Source organism: Chinchilla lanigera, unplaced genomic scaffold (assembly GCF_000276665.1).
Source record: "Chinchilla lanigera isolate Chin_1 unplaced genomic scaffold, ChiLan1.0 scaffold00059, whole genome shotgun sequence".
Lineage (NCBI taxonomy): Eukaryota > Metazoa > Chordata > Mammalia > Rodentia > Chinchillidae > Chinchilla > Chinchilla lanigera.
Genome location: NW_004955460.1, coordinates 4,621,733 through 4,634,925, shown reverse-complemented (window position 1 = coordinate 4,634,925; position 13,193 = coordinate 4,621,733). Strand labels below are relative to the sequence as shown.

The window sequence follows — 13,193 nt, the reverse complement described above, 5'->3', positions numbered from 1 at the left end:
GTGGTAGAACAAGTTATTATGAAGTGTATTACAGAGTTCAAAGGTAAAGGTCACATGAAGCTAAAGTTTATCTGACCAAGAAAGTTGGACAATTTTTTAAAAATCCAGACAAGATCCACTTGGCAGATTTATTTCTAAAACAGAAACTTCATTTGTTACACTTATATGTTAGAATTCTTACTACACAAGGTTACTTTTTAAAAATCCATTGGTTTGTGTGTTTGAAAGCTCTCTCCAATGGAACTTTTAAAAGATATGCTTTTTCTTTTCTCTTTCTTTCTTTTTTCAAGATGGAAACAAAACAGAATTTAGAATAAGCTTTTTATGCTCATGTGTCAAGCAGTGGAGTCCATAAATCCAGGTATGACATTCAACTACTAAGAAGTTACCTTGAAAACCTAAAATAAAAGTTTATACCAGACAACACTACACAGCTTCCTAGTCCCAGTCCCTCGTGGGCAAGAACTAGCCTGAAATACTTAAGAAAGCTAGAACCTTAAAAACAAAACTTGAAGGAACGTGCCAAACTATATTTTCAGGGTTTTCCCTGCTATACAGCTATGTTTTACAGCACTATTTTGAAATATATGTCACAATCACTTCAATAGTGTTTTTTATAGAAATCAAAAATTTTAATAACATGAAGTCAACTAAAATACTAAATTAGATCCCTCTCATTATTCTTATGAACGGCACTGTAGGAATTCCACTTTCCAATCTACCTTCTCCAGGCTCTGTGCCACTTTAACCCCTTGTTTACAGACGTGTCTATGTAATTTCAAGGATTACAGAATGGCTCAGCCTGTAGATCAGTGTTCTCATGGGTTAAGAATGACTTTACTCCACATTATATTTTCATCTGGCTAGTCTTTGCTCTGGTATTTTTTTTTCTCTGAAGACTAATTTCTTAAAGGCAAAAGGTCAAAACCTCTCAACTATATTTGTCTTTTTCTCTTGTTTCCCCCATATGGCCTGTCACCTGCACTTAACAGAGGAGTCTTCAGAATCCAAAACATAGAATTATTGCAAAATCATCATCATTTGCTAAATGTTGGGGTCCTCACACTTGTTATGGTGCTGCTAGTTTAAAATTACAGTTGAAATGATTAGAGTTGCTTTTGGGCCAATGCTGTCTTTGTTTTCTTCTCATTTTTCAAACGTATGAACTTCTATAATGCCGTCATAAAACAGCAACGCCTCCTAAAAATTTCCTAACATTTTCCAAATGAAAGTAATCAAGTCACAACAGTTCCCCTTTCTTAATGTCACCTTCTAAATTTTTTTCTTAGTTTTAAAAATTGAAGTTATATTTCTTAATGACATTAGAAAAATACTTCCTGATATCTTCATCTAAATCAATACAGAGAAACAGAACACACTAATGTCAAAACCATGCAGCATAAGTGATCCTTAGAAGTACATACGGTAACCACATAAAAGAAAGAAATTCTCTGGACATTTCTGCAAACCACCCCAAACTGGTGCACATTTTAGAACTCTGTAACTATACACAAAGATGTCATCATGCGTTATCAAATAAATGACACTTTTCACTAGCTGCTAAGGACATATTTACATAATAAACTTTAATGGAGCCAAAGAAATACATGAATAGTTTGTAAACTAAAAATCCTTAAATAGAGGACATTATGTGCCTTTAAAACCTCCTACATACATTAGGGAAATTATAATGGGTCTTAAAATGAATGAAACGCAAAATCAAAATGTTTTAAGAAGTTAATTTGCTTGTCATTCCATAAATGTATTATGAAAATTTAGTGTCTCTAAAACCTAAAAGGGGCACTGGCACAAGGACAGCAAGATATATAGATGAACAGAACCATGTGGTAGGGATAAACTCAGACAACTAAACACCAACAGTATAAACATTTAAAGAAGATGACAAGGGCCGGGTGTGCTGGTGCATACTTGTAGTCCCAGCACTTGGGAGGCTGAGGCAGCAGGATCACAAATTTGAGCCCAACTGGAGAAACAGTGACTTAGACCCTATCTTGGGAGGCTGAGGCAGGAGGATCATTGTGAGTTCAAGGCCAGCCTGGGCTACAAAGTGAGCTCAAGGCCAGCCTGAACTGCATAGCAAGACTCTGTCTCAAAAAGACAAAAATAAATAAATGAAGACAACAACAAAAGGGACTTCATCAAAATTAAAAACTTTAGAGCTTCAAAGGATAGCATCAGTAAAATATAAAGAATAACTCCTAATGTTTGCAGATGAAACATATACAAAACACATGAAGAATGCTTACAACTGTGAATAATCCAATTAAAAATTCACGAAGAATATGAATGGACATTTCTCCAAAGGCACACAAGTAGCAAATAAAGACACCAAAGAAAAGATGGCTAACATCATTAGTCATTAGGAAAATGAAAGTCAAAACCACAATGTGACATGATTTATTATGCACCAGGATGGCTATCATCAAAAAGACAAAAATCAGTATTGGAGAGGATACAGAGAAACTGACATGCTCTTATACATCTTCCAAGAATGCAAAATGGTACAGTCACTCTGGAAAACAGTTAAACAGTACTGCCAAGCATTAAACACAGTTACTACATGACCCAAAAATTCTACACGCAGGATAAATGAAAACAGTCACAAAAAGTTGTATACAAATATTCATATAGCAGCATTATTTATAAATACCAAAAAAAAAAACCAGAAAGAGCACAACTCCCCATCAACTGATAAAGATCAATAAAATATATTTTCATACAATAGAATATTTGAACATACAAAGGACTCACATACTGACATATACTGTACCAAACACGCATGCACCTAGAAAATTAATGAAAGAAGCCATACAGAAAAGCCACATATTACATGATTCCATTTATATGAAATATCCAAGATTTATAAGAAATAACCAAACACAGGCAAAACTATCAAGAAAATATGTTACCTATTGGCTAGGGATGGAAAGAGGGAAGGAAAGTGATTAGTGACAGCTAAGTGGTATCAGGTTTCTTTTTGCGGATATGAAAATGTTTTAAAATTAATTGATGACTGCGCAGCACTATAAATTTACTATAAACCACTGACTGTAACAGTTCAAATAGGGGCACTTTATGGCATACAAATTATATATTAGTAAAGCCATTAAAAATCTAAAAGAAAAGTGACAGTATCTACACACTTGTGCAATCACACAATTCTTCCCTTCACACGATCACACATGCTCTTCTATCAAGTCCAGCGTACTAATTCTGGTATAAAAGATATTTAGTCCTGCAGGGTATTTTTTTTTTTCATTTAAATTTCTTAAATCTAGAAATTCTACTTTAATAGTATCACTTTTTTATTCAATTTTTCATCAGATGATCTGAATTGTTTTTATTTAGTCTCATTTTGTATATACACAAACGTATTTTGCACTTGGAAAGAAATGTCTTCAAACATTATTTCTGGAGAACTGCATAGGCAAAAAAGAGTAATCAAAATTCTCTTAAAGACTGAACACAGAACCACCTGTCTATTAGTGGTAACTGAAGAGACAAACCAAGCCCTTTATGTTCTCTTAGGATCAGCATTTGGTGACTATTATTTATTTCATTGCCTATTTGGCTTTCCCTAAATTCCGAATTTATCAACAGTCAGATGCTAGATTATACTGTGGTTATGTGAAGCTCATGAAGTCCTTCAAGCAGGTCTAACCCGAGCTGTGACATGTACAATGTTCTTCTTATAGGTATCTATAAATGATGTGAAATGCAAAGTAGAAGGATGACGAATATGTTACTGACAGTTAACCCAGGTATCCTGTGAGTAGACAGAACTAATGTGGCAAACTTGATGAGACTATACATATGTTCATGGTATAAAAGCCATCATTAAACTTCACAAATATACTGATTATTAAGAACACAAACCAATGAGGGACAATCTTGCCTTTATATTGAGTCCAACCAGTTGGATATCAACACATCTCAGCATGTTCTTTTACCCTAACACATTCAAGAATAGTGGCCAACTGTAAAATCTCTGATACTGGAAATGGAACTCAAAACTGCATCACACACTGGGAAATATTTAAAACAAAGTGATTTATCAATATTTTAAGTAGAGGGTGGATTATTAGTAAGAAGTCAGCAGACATCCTTGAAGTGGATCTTCTAGCCCTAGTCAAGCCTTCTGATAACCACAGCCTTAGTCAATATCTTGACTGCACTCAAGCCAAAGACCCTCAGCCAAGACCTAAGCACAAAGCCATCCTTCATTGTGCGAGCTGAGGTAATGCTTGCCGTTTCAAATCATTAAAAAAAAGGCAACAACTTATCAAATCTTTATCCTCCCTAAGTTTTCAATGAAAATGCATGAGCTTATATCACAGTTAAGTGAATTTGTGCTACACTGAACACAAAATTTCCTAGCCCCAAAAGTATTTGCTAAGGAAACAGAAGAGGAATTTAAAAGCTACTCTTTCCCAAAGTTGACAAAGACAAAGGTATTCTTGCAGGAGTCGATCAGCTGTAAATCCAAGAGACAAAGTTCGTGATTCCCACCAACTAGTACCCTGGACGTTCTGACAGGAGGCAAATGAGACTGCGTTAACAATGGGCCCCAAGGAAGGAGGGAAGGCACTAACTCTCAAGCAAAAATCAGCTCTGGTGCAAGCTTGGCTTTGTGCTATGGAATGGAATCAGGAACCCCAGACCTGCAAAAACCATGACAATGACTCAGGAGTGACCAGTGTGCTTTCCTGTCCCCTCTCCCTATGAACTACCAGACTATGGGGAAATGACAGTTAATTATCAGAAAATATTCAAATCAACTTTAGCAGGAGAGCCTCAAAGCTTTATATTACTATAAAAATAATAACAGACTATTGGCTCAAAATGGAACATGGAACAATATTTACAATTCCAGGATGGTGGTGGTGATAGTGTTTTGTTACAAAAACATATTTAAAAATAAATCTCTCGTTACTAAAAATAGGAAAATGTTTACTTACACCATCAGCAGATTCTTTCATTTGAGAATTTACTACCTAAAGACAAGGATGTTCATGTACAGAAGAAAGGTTTCACTCTGTTTTTTTTAAAATGTTCACTGAGATAATAAAATGCGCCAGGAACATATCAATAAAGACTAGCCAAAACTGCCCTAAATTTTATCAAAATTTGCAAGAGCTATTCTACAAAGGAAAAAAGAAAGTTACTAACTCCTTTTTGTTATTTTTAAATGCTGTCTCTTATTTCTGTGGAATGGACAAAATTTCAAATCTCCAAGCAAGATCTTTTTCTTGTCATATACCTACTTCAAAGGAAGGTAGAAAGAAACACAGGCCTCAACTTCCCCATGAGATGACAGTTGTATAATTTGATTAATTTTTCTTTCTCAAAATTTCTCCTAAAGAATAATATTCAGACATTAAAAACACTGAGGATAAATACAGCGCCAATGGAACACCCAATACATCATAGTGGAACACACGTTTACCTTCTTCCCTCCAGTCACAAACTGCTTACAACTGGATCTCACAAAGTGTGGGTGCACAGCAACGATCTACGAGAGAAGAAGAACCCAGCCCTGGTTTAAGAGTCACAGTTAACAGAGTAAAAACTATTTTTTTTTTTTGTTTGTTTTTGTTTTTCTCCGGTACCGGGAACCGAACTCACGACCTTGCGCTTGCCAGGCAGGCACTTTTGCCGCTGAGCTAAATCCCCAGCCCCGTAAAAACTATTTATACATTACAAACAGCAAAAAAACTATCCTGCTAAGTTGGCAGGAAGTAATGTATGCAAGTAAAATTCTACAACTGAGGACATCTAAGCCTTGCTCTCGTGTGAGAAGTTGTGCTCCTGAAGCCAGCCAGGTCAAAGCTCCAAGGCTACAGAGATCCCTTCTGGTTCCTGGCTAAGAGAAGACTCCTCTGAGTACACACTCCTCTACCAAGGCAGCAGAGGAGGTTGCTCAAGACAGCAGATACCACAACTATCTGTAACCAAGGACTGATTATATCCTTGTCTAACAGCAGTGGCAGATGGCATTAAAGGGAAGAGATGAGGCAATGCAGCCCACAGACTATCTGTGGTTACACCAAGACCTCTCAGCAGGACGCAGAGGCATTGGGCTGAGAACCCTGCCCTGGGATGACCATTCAGGACTCTCCCTTCTCCCCACAACCTGAGTTCCTGCCCTCACAGTCCCATCTGATCTCACTCAGGCTCCCGTGGCCCCTTATACGCAGCTCTGTCCCAAGGCTGCTCCACTATTCTTGAGATGCCGGTGGCTTTCAACACCACGTGGTCAGTGGTGGCACTGAGTGGGGACAAAGGCAGCAGTGAGGTTCTAGTGTCTCCAATCAGCACAGTTCTACATTGGAGCCTTATCTGTCAGAGCCATAACCTGCACATATCCTGCTTTCTTACCTTTTAATCTCCAAACTAGCCATAAAATCAGCATTAAAATTACTGAATTTTGGGTTTTCCTAACCTTCAATTAAACACATTTAATGTTCTTACTAATTAGACTAATACACTTTTCTCCTCCAATGGATAGCTGACAGTTTTCTTACACTGCCATTTGTAGGGGTGAGCATGAGACCCTTTATTCTTCTAACTACTCGTAGCTCTCGGGGTGGCTGAAACTTAAAGTCTTTCTTAACCCATCTTAAATATCAATACAAACACCTTTAGATGCCTTAACATGTCTCAGAATGGTCCTTCTAGCCAGGTATGGTGGTACACGCCCATAATCCCAGCTACTAGGGAATGGTTAGGCAGAAGGGTGGCACTTCTACACCAGCCTGGGCAACTTAGTGAGAACCTGTCTCAAAATAGCCGAGTGTGGTGGCACATGCCTGTGATCCCAGCACTCCAGAGGCTGAGGCAGGAGGATGGTCATGCATCTGAGGCGAGCCTGGGCTACAGAAATAAGTTCAAGGCCAGCCTGCACTATGTACAGAGACCCTGTCTCCAAAAACAATTTAAAAAGTAAAAAAAAAAAAAGAGTTACGGGATGTAGCTCATTGATAGAGCACTTGCCTAACGTACTCCAGGCACGGAGTTCAATCTCCAGTACCACCAAAACAAAATAGAGTCCTTCTAGCTTCCTTACAGAACATAACAGGTATCTCTGCTCCGTAAAAATACCTTCAGATAATCAGAGCAGAAAACCATCACGCAACTGCCACCGACTGCTCCCCGCTCCCTGCCAACTCGGCAGTGTCTGCCGGGCAGAGAGCTGGGGCTCTTCTCCTCCCTGGCTGCTCACCCGACTGCCTAGTGCTGCTCCAGGAAGCAACCCCTGCTCCTACTTTCATCTTTCCATCCACTGATTTTTACATCAACTGAAACATGACATCCACAATCTTCCCCGGATGCTGGCCCTGCAATTTCCCAGATCCATACCTTTATTTCCAAAGTCCTTGCAAGCGAAGTCTTTACTGGGTGTTTTGACCCCCTTGCTTCCGATTTACTGTGAAAGCTGTCCTGACTCTGCCTGTCAGGAACTTTACTATGACCAAAACAAGACCAAACCAAACCAAAACAAAAAGACATCCCTCACGCAGTCTTCCCGCCAGTTATTCTCCAAGCTGCCTGTGACACTGCAGCCCTCGTCTTCCCTCTGGAAATCCTCTCCTGTGGCATCTGTGGCACCGCTCTTCTGGATTTCCTTCTAACTGCTACTTTTCAGGCCACTCCTTTGCTGCTTGTCCTCCACTGCCAGGGTCTTTAGAGTATGCCAGTCTTTCACCCTCAGTCCTCTGTTCTCATTCTATGACTTTAAATTGCATAATTCCTTTAAAAATGGCTTCATCTTACTCAACTCTAGATACCTATCCTGCATTTAATCTCCATCCTGAGGTTAACGTTCCTGCCTTCAAAACCCTGTCACATCTCCTCCTGATGTCCTACAATTAAATACAAGACCAAGCCAGCATCATGCTAACTCAAACCATCCCTTATTGCAACTGATGGCCCCTCACAGCCTCCCCAGAGCAGGACCTAGACTTAGTCTCAGCTCTCCTACCTCTGACCACTCTCCTCCCGGCATTACTGAGGGCAGAAAGTGTACTTCCTAAAGGATGTCTAAATTCACCACTTCAGCTCTATCTTGAATACTCACAATTGCTCTTTTCTGTAAGTCCCTGCTGTCATGCCCAGAGTACTGCATAAGCCTTCTAAATTGTCGCTTGTTCCCAACCACTCTCCGACTCAAATCACCCTCCATTCTGGCAAATTCAGCTTTCTAAAACACATGTCAGATCTTATCTCTCCTGTACCTATTGGTCAATAAGGTTTAAATAAACAAGTGGAAAAAATGAATGACCTCGTCCTCTAACAAGTACAATAGATACCTTCCCACAACTGTTATCGGAAATTGGTCTTCCTGACTCTTGTCCATCAGACCTGCAATCTATACTATATACAGTCACTGTGCTAATTTTCCCCATGCACGGCAGCTCAGTTTGTGTCACTCCTTTGTTCTTATACACTCAATAATTTTTCCTTATCAGATGGGCTCCAAATTACTGAGCCTGAATATAGAGCCAGCTCCAACCTGCCTGTGTAGCTCTCTTACCAAAGAAGTCTTCGATGTACCACCTAAGTTAGACGATTTGCCACTTCCTGAACAGTTTGAAATTTCCAGGTTCTCTGTTTCTATTATGTTGTTTTTCCACATGGAAAGCCAGCTTCTCCACGTGCCTATGCACTGACTCAGGCCCCGTCAAACGGCACTCTGCGCATGAAGCCATCACTAAAAGGAACAGCTCAAAGTACTTCCTTTCAGTTTTGAGTCTTTTATATAGTTTTTACCTGAGTCTTTAATCACTGTGTGTGTGTGTGTGTGTGTGTGTGTGTGTGTGTGTGTGCGCGTACATGTGTGGGTGTAATTTCATCCACTATTATAAACGCTCCCTGACGACAAACTAAAGTCTCAGTTCTGTAATAAACATGCCCTCCTTTGTGGCATCCAAATGGTACCAGTGCCTCCTAAGAGCTGAACAGATATTTACTGACAATGTTAATGCTGTAGTCTTTACTGCCTTAATTAAAAAAAAAAAAAAGCACAGAAAAATTCTTACTTTAATGGGACAGTCGAAAGTCTCATGAAATTCTTCTCCAGAATACAGTCCAAACACCTGCACCTAAAAAAGTAAACAGATCATATTAGTTCACCATGCTAGGGACAGAAAAGTTTACCGAGTCAGTGAGAAGAAACTTCCAAGGGTGAAATGAAAGTAGAACACTGAATGACCCAAGGCGCTATGGCCACTATTAAATACCCTGTGAAAACAAGGCCGTCAAGGGCACCCACTGCAGTTAAGCTTGCATAAGCACCCCCTGGACATAATTCCCTTCACTCACCACACATCTGTTTTATTAAACGGAAGCCAACATTCAAAAATGGACTAGATATGAACAGGCTATTAATATTCTTTTATTAACTTCCCATGGACTGTCCCTAAAGGAACTATTTTTTCATCCCTTAAGGAAAAGAGTTTCTTTCTTGAAGTCAAATATACATACATCTGCCACACAGATCAATGTGGTGAGAAATTAGGTGAAATAAACCTCATTTACAATCTTAGGCTGAATCTACTGCGAGTATGTAAGTGAAAAATTTAAGTTCCTACCCATCAGTGGTTACCTTAAGTAGTTTTAGGCTACTTTATTGGTATTTGTAATTTTCTGAGTTCTTTAATTAACAAGACAATAAAAACTGAGGTATAATACACTTTAAAGGATACAAATCATAAATTTGCAGCTTGACGCACTTTTAATGGCCTAAACTTAAAACCATCGAACAATCAAGAAATAAAACCCAAGGAGCCCTTCTGTGCTCACTCCCAGTCAACGACACCCTCCGACTAAACAGGGTCCTAGAATCCATCACCATGTGTTACATCATCCTGGCATCTGCATTTCATAGGGGTGGAATTATAGATACTGGGAACCACTTCCCAACACATGGGATATGCTCATACTTCTGCTAGTCTCAAAGATAATGTTACTACTTCTTTAACTTTTAAAAGCTTTTTATCAGTCCATGTTTCCAGCACATAGTGACAGCATACCTTGTGACAACTTCATACATGAGTGTAACATAGCTTCATTCTTTTTTTTTTTCTTCCTTTCATCTCCCTTTCCCTACCTCTCCTTCCACCTTTTGGTCCCTTTCCCATTTAGAAAAGACCTATCTCCTGATTTACTATTATCTACTGCTAATGCTGCTCTCTATTTATAGTATGGGTTTCTCATATAAGGGAAGACATGCAATACTTAAGTTTGTGTGTTTGATTTATTGCATTTAACATTCTGATCTCAGGATGCATCTATTTCCCTGCAAAAATTTATCTTCTTTAAGGCAGAGTAGTACTCCACTATGTGTATAAATACCATATTTTCTTAATCCATTCATCTGTTGATGGACATAGAGGCTTCAAGATGTAGCTATTGTGAATTGTGCTGCTATAAACATAGATATGCATGTATCCCTATAATATGGTGTCTTTAACCATCTAGAAGGGGAATAGCTGAGCTGAATGAAATTTCTAGTTTATTTCAGTTGTTTGAGGAATCTCTACTAATTTCCATAGTGGCTGTACTAGTTCACATTCCCACTAACAAAGTAGGATTCCTTTTTCCTCACAGCCTCACCAGCATTTGATATTATTTGACTTCTTGATGATGAACATTCTTTCTATACTAAGATGGAGTCTCAGAGTTGTTTTCAATTTGCATTTCTTGAGTGACCAGTGATGTTTAGCATTTTTTCATGTATTTATGGACCATTTGTACTTCTTCTGTGAAGTATTTATTCATATCAGTTGCTTTATTTTGGTGGGTCTAATATTTTGAGTTCTTTATATATTCTAGATACTAGTCCTCTGTCCAAAGAACAGCTAGCAAACATGTTTTCCCATTCTATAGGTTGTCTCTTCACTGTTGACTGTTTCTCTTGCTGTGCAGAAGTTTTTAATTTAACATGATTCATTTGTTGATTCTTAGTGCTATCTCTTATGTAACTGGTGCTGTGCTCAAAAAGTTCTTACCTACATCTATGTCTTCGAGAATTTCACCTATTTTATCTTACAGAAGATTAAATATTTCTGCTTGAATATTTAGAACTTTAACCCATTTCCATTTTAGTTTACCATATGGTGAGATATACGGGTCTAGATTCAATCTTCTGCATGTGGATAGCCAGTGTTCCCAACATCATTTATTAAACAAGCTATCTTTCATCCAGTGTAGGCTTTTGGCCCCTTTGTCAACGATCAGACAGTTGAATGTGCCTGTGGCTGCTTCTGCACTGTCCATTCTGTTCCACTGATCCACGTCTTTCCCCCCTGCCCAATACAATGCTGTTGTTATCACTGTAGTTTTGTACCATAGCTTAAAAGTCCAAAATTGTTATGCCTCCCACTTTGCTCTTGTTACACAATATTTATTTTGTTATTCTGGGTCTCTTCCGGTTCCATCTGAATTTTAGGATTGTTTTCTCTAGTTCACTAAAGAATGTTGTTGGTATTTTGATTGGGATTGCACTTAATCTATATATCAGTTTTGGAAGTAAGGCCATTTTGACTTTATTGGTTTTGCCTATCCAGTAACAAAGGGTATCTTTCCATTTTCTGATGTCCTTTGATTTCCTTTTTCAGAGTACAGTAGTTTTCATTGTACAGGCATTTCACTTCCTTGGTTAGGTTAATTCTAAGTATTTAATTTTTCTTGATGCCACTATGAATAATAGTGTTTCCTAATTTCTTTCTCTTTGAGATCATCACTGGTATACAGTACAGCTGCATATCAATAGTGGTGCACAGCTACTGATTTTTATGTGTTGATTCTGTATCATGTCACACTACTGAATTTGGTTATTTTAGGAATCTTTTGGTGAAATTTTTGGGGTCTTTATATAGAAGATCATGTCATCTGCAAAGGATGATAATCTGACCTCTTTATATATATATATATATATATATATATATATATATATCCCTTTTACTTTTTTCTCTTGTCTATTTTCCCTTGTTAATATTTTGAGCATGAAACCAAACAGGAGTGGTGATAGTGGACATCCTTGTCTAATTCCTTCTTTAAATTTTATAGAAGTTCATCTAGTGGGCTTTGCTATGCTCTAAATGCCTGTGTCTCCCCAAATTCCTATGTCGAAACCTAACCCCCAAGGTAACAGTATTAAGAGGCAGGGCCCTTGGGAAGGATTTGTCCTGGTGTAAAGGATACTGGTGCCTTGTGAAAGAGATCAGAGAATGAGCCTTCCACCAATGTAAGGACACAACATCTGTCCTCTGCCACTGTGGAGCCGGAAAAGGGTCCTCACCGGACACTGAATGCCAGTGCCTTCATCCTGGCCTTCCCAGCCTCCAGAACTACCAGAAATAAACTTTTGTTGTTTAACAGTTTGTTAGAGCAGCACAAACAAGCTAAGTGAGATTTTTTTCCCATGAGGTTTTAAGTTACAAATTCAGTTTACTACCCAGATACAGGACTATCCTCACTTTCCTCTTGTCAGTATCAGTAAGTTCTGAATGGTCCTTTCTTTCAAAGCCCAAGCAGAAAATGAATTCACATTATGATTATTAGAGACCTTCATGAATTAAAAGATAAAATCTTCAGGATGCGCCACTCATTTTGCAACCACCCAAGTGTGTCCCTTGGGTTCCACAAACAGAGGACATAATACAGAGGGAATCTGATTTATCCTGAGGTTGCATCGAGGAGTGTATTCTGGATGTGGCTTCAACACTATCTTGAGTCTCACTGTGCAGAGTGTGTAGAACACCATGACTCTTACATTTAGGTAGAAACACAGGGCATACTGCACTTCCTATAAGGGGGGCTTAAGAAGCAGGAAGGGAAGCACTGCACCATGAGGCAAGTTTAACATGATAGCTCCCAACAAATCTAAGAAAAGTGGGTGAAGGCTAAGGAGTTCCTATATCATCTGAATCTTAATGGAAGGAATCAACAACCCACCCCTGCTGAACTAGCACAGCAAAACTCCTCAAACACGATTGACTCTTCCTCAGTACAAAATGACAGTGTCACAACATGGTCTTGGTCAAATGTTAGACTACGGCTAACTTACCTCTCACAATGCCCACCCTGTGCTTTACCTCTGTGGATTTTAAACCTGATTATACATTGAAACTGCTGGTTAATAATGACTGGACCTCCCCTCCCAAAAATTA

General features: G+C 38.7%; 1 protein-coding gene across 4 annotated transcripts in view; it reads right to left on the bottom strand.

Moving 5' to 3' along the window:
- The window catches only part of Vps41 (vacuolar protein sorting 41 homolog (S. cerevisiae)), a 193,285-nt gene that overhangs the window by 114,229 nt on the left and 65,863 nt on the right, over nucleotides 1-13,193 (bottom strand). For all 4 annotated transcript variants that reach the window (XR_001236534.1, XR_001236535.1, XM_013521234.1 and 1 more), the window contains exons 6-7: nucleotides 9,060-9,122; nucleotides 5,468-5,533 (exon numbers count right to left, since the gene is read on the bottom strand). Coding sequence is in view for 2 of the 4 variants with exons in the window: in XM_013521234.1 (XP_013376688.1) it covers nucleotides 5,468-5,533; nucleotides 9,060-9,122 (129 nt within the window). In the remaining 2 variants the exon portion in view is untranslated. The remainder of the gene's footprint in view (nucleotides 1-5,467; nucleotides 5,534-9,059; nucleotides 9,123-13,193) is intronic.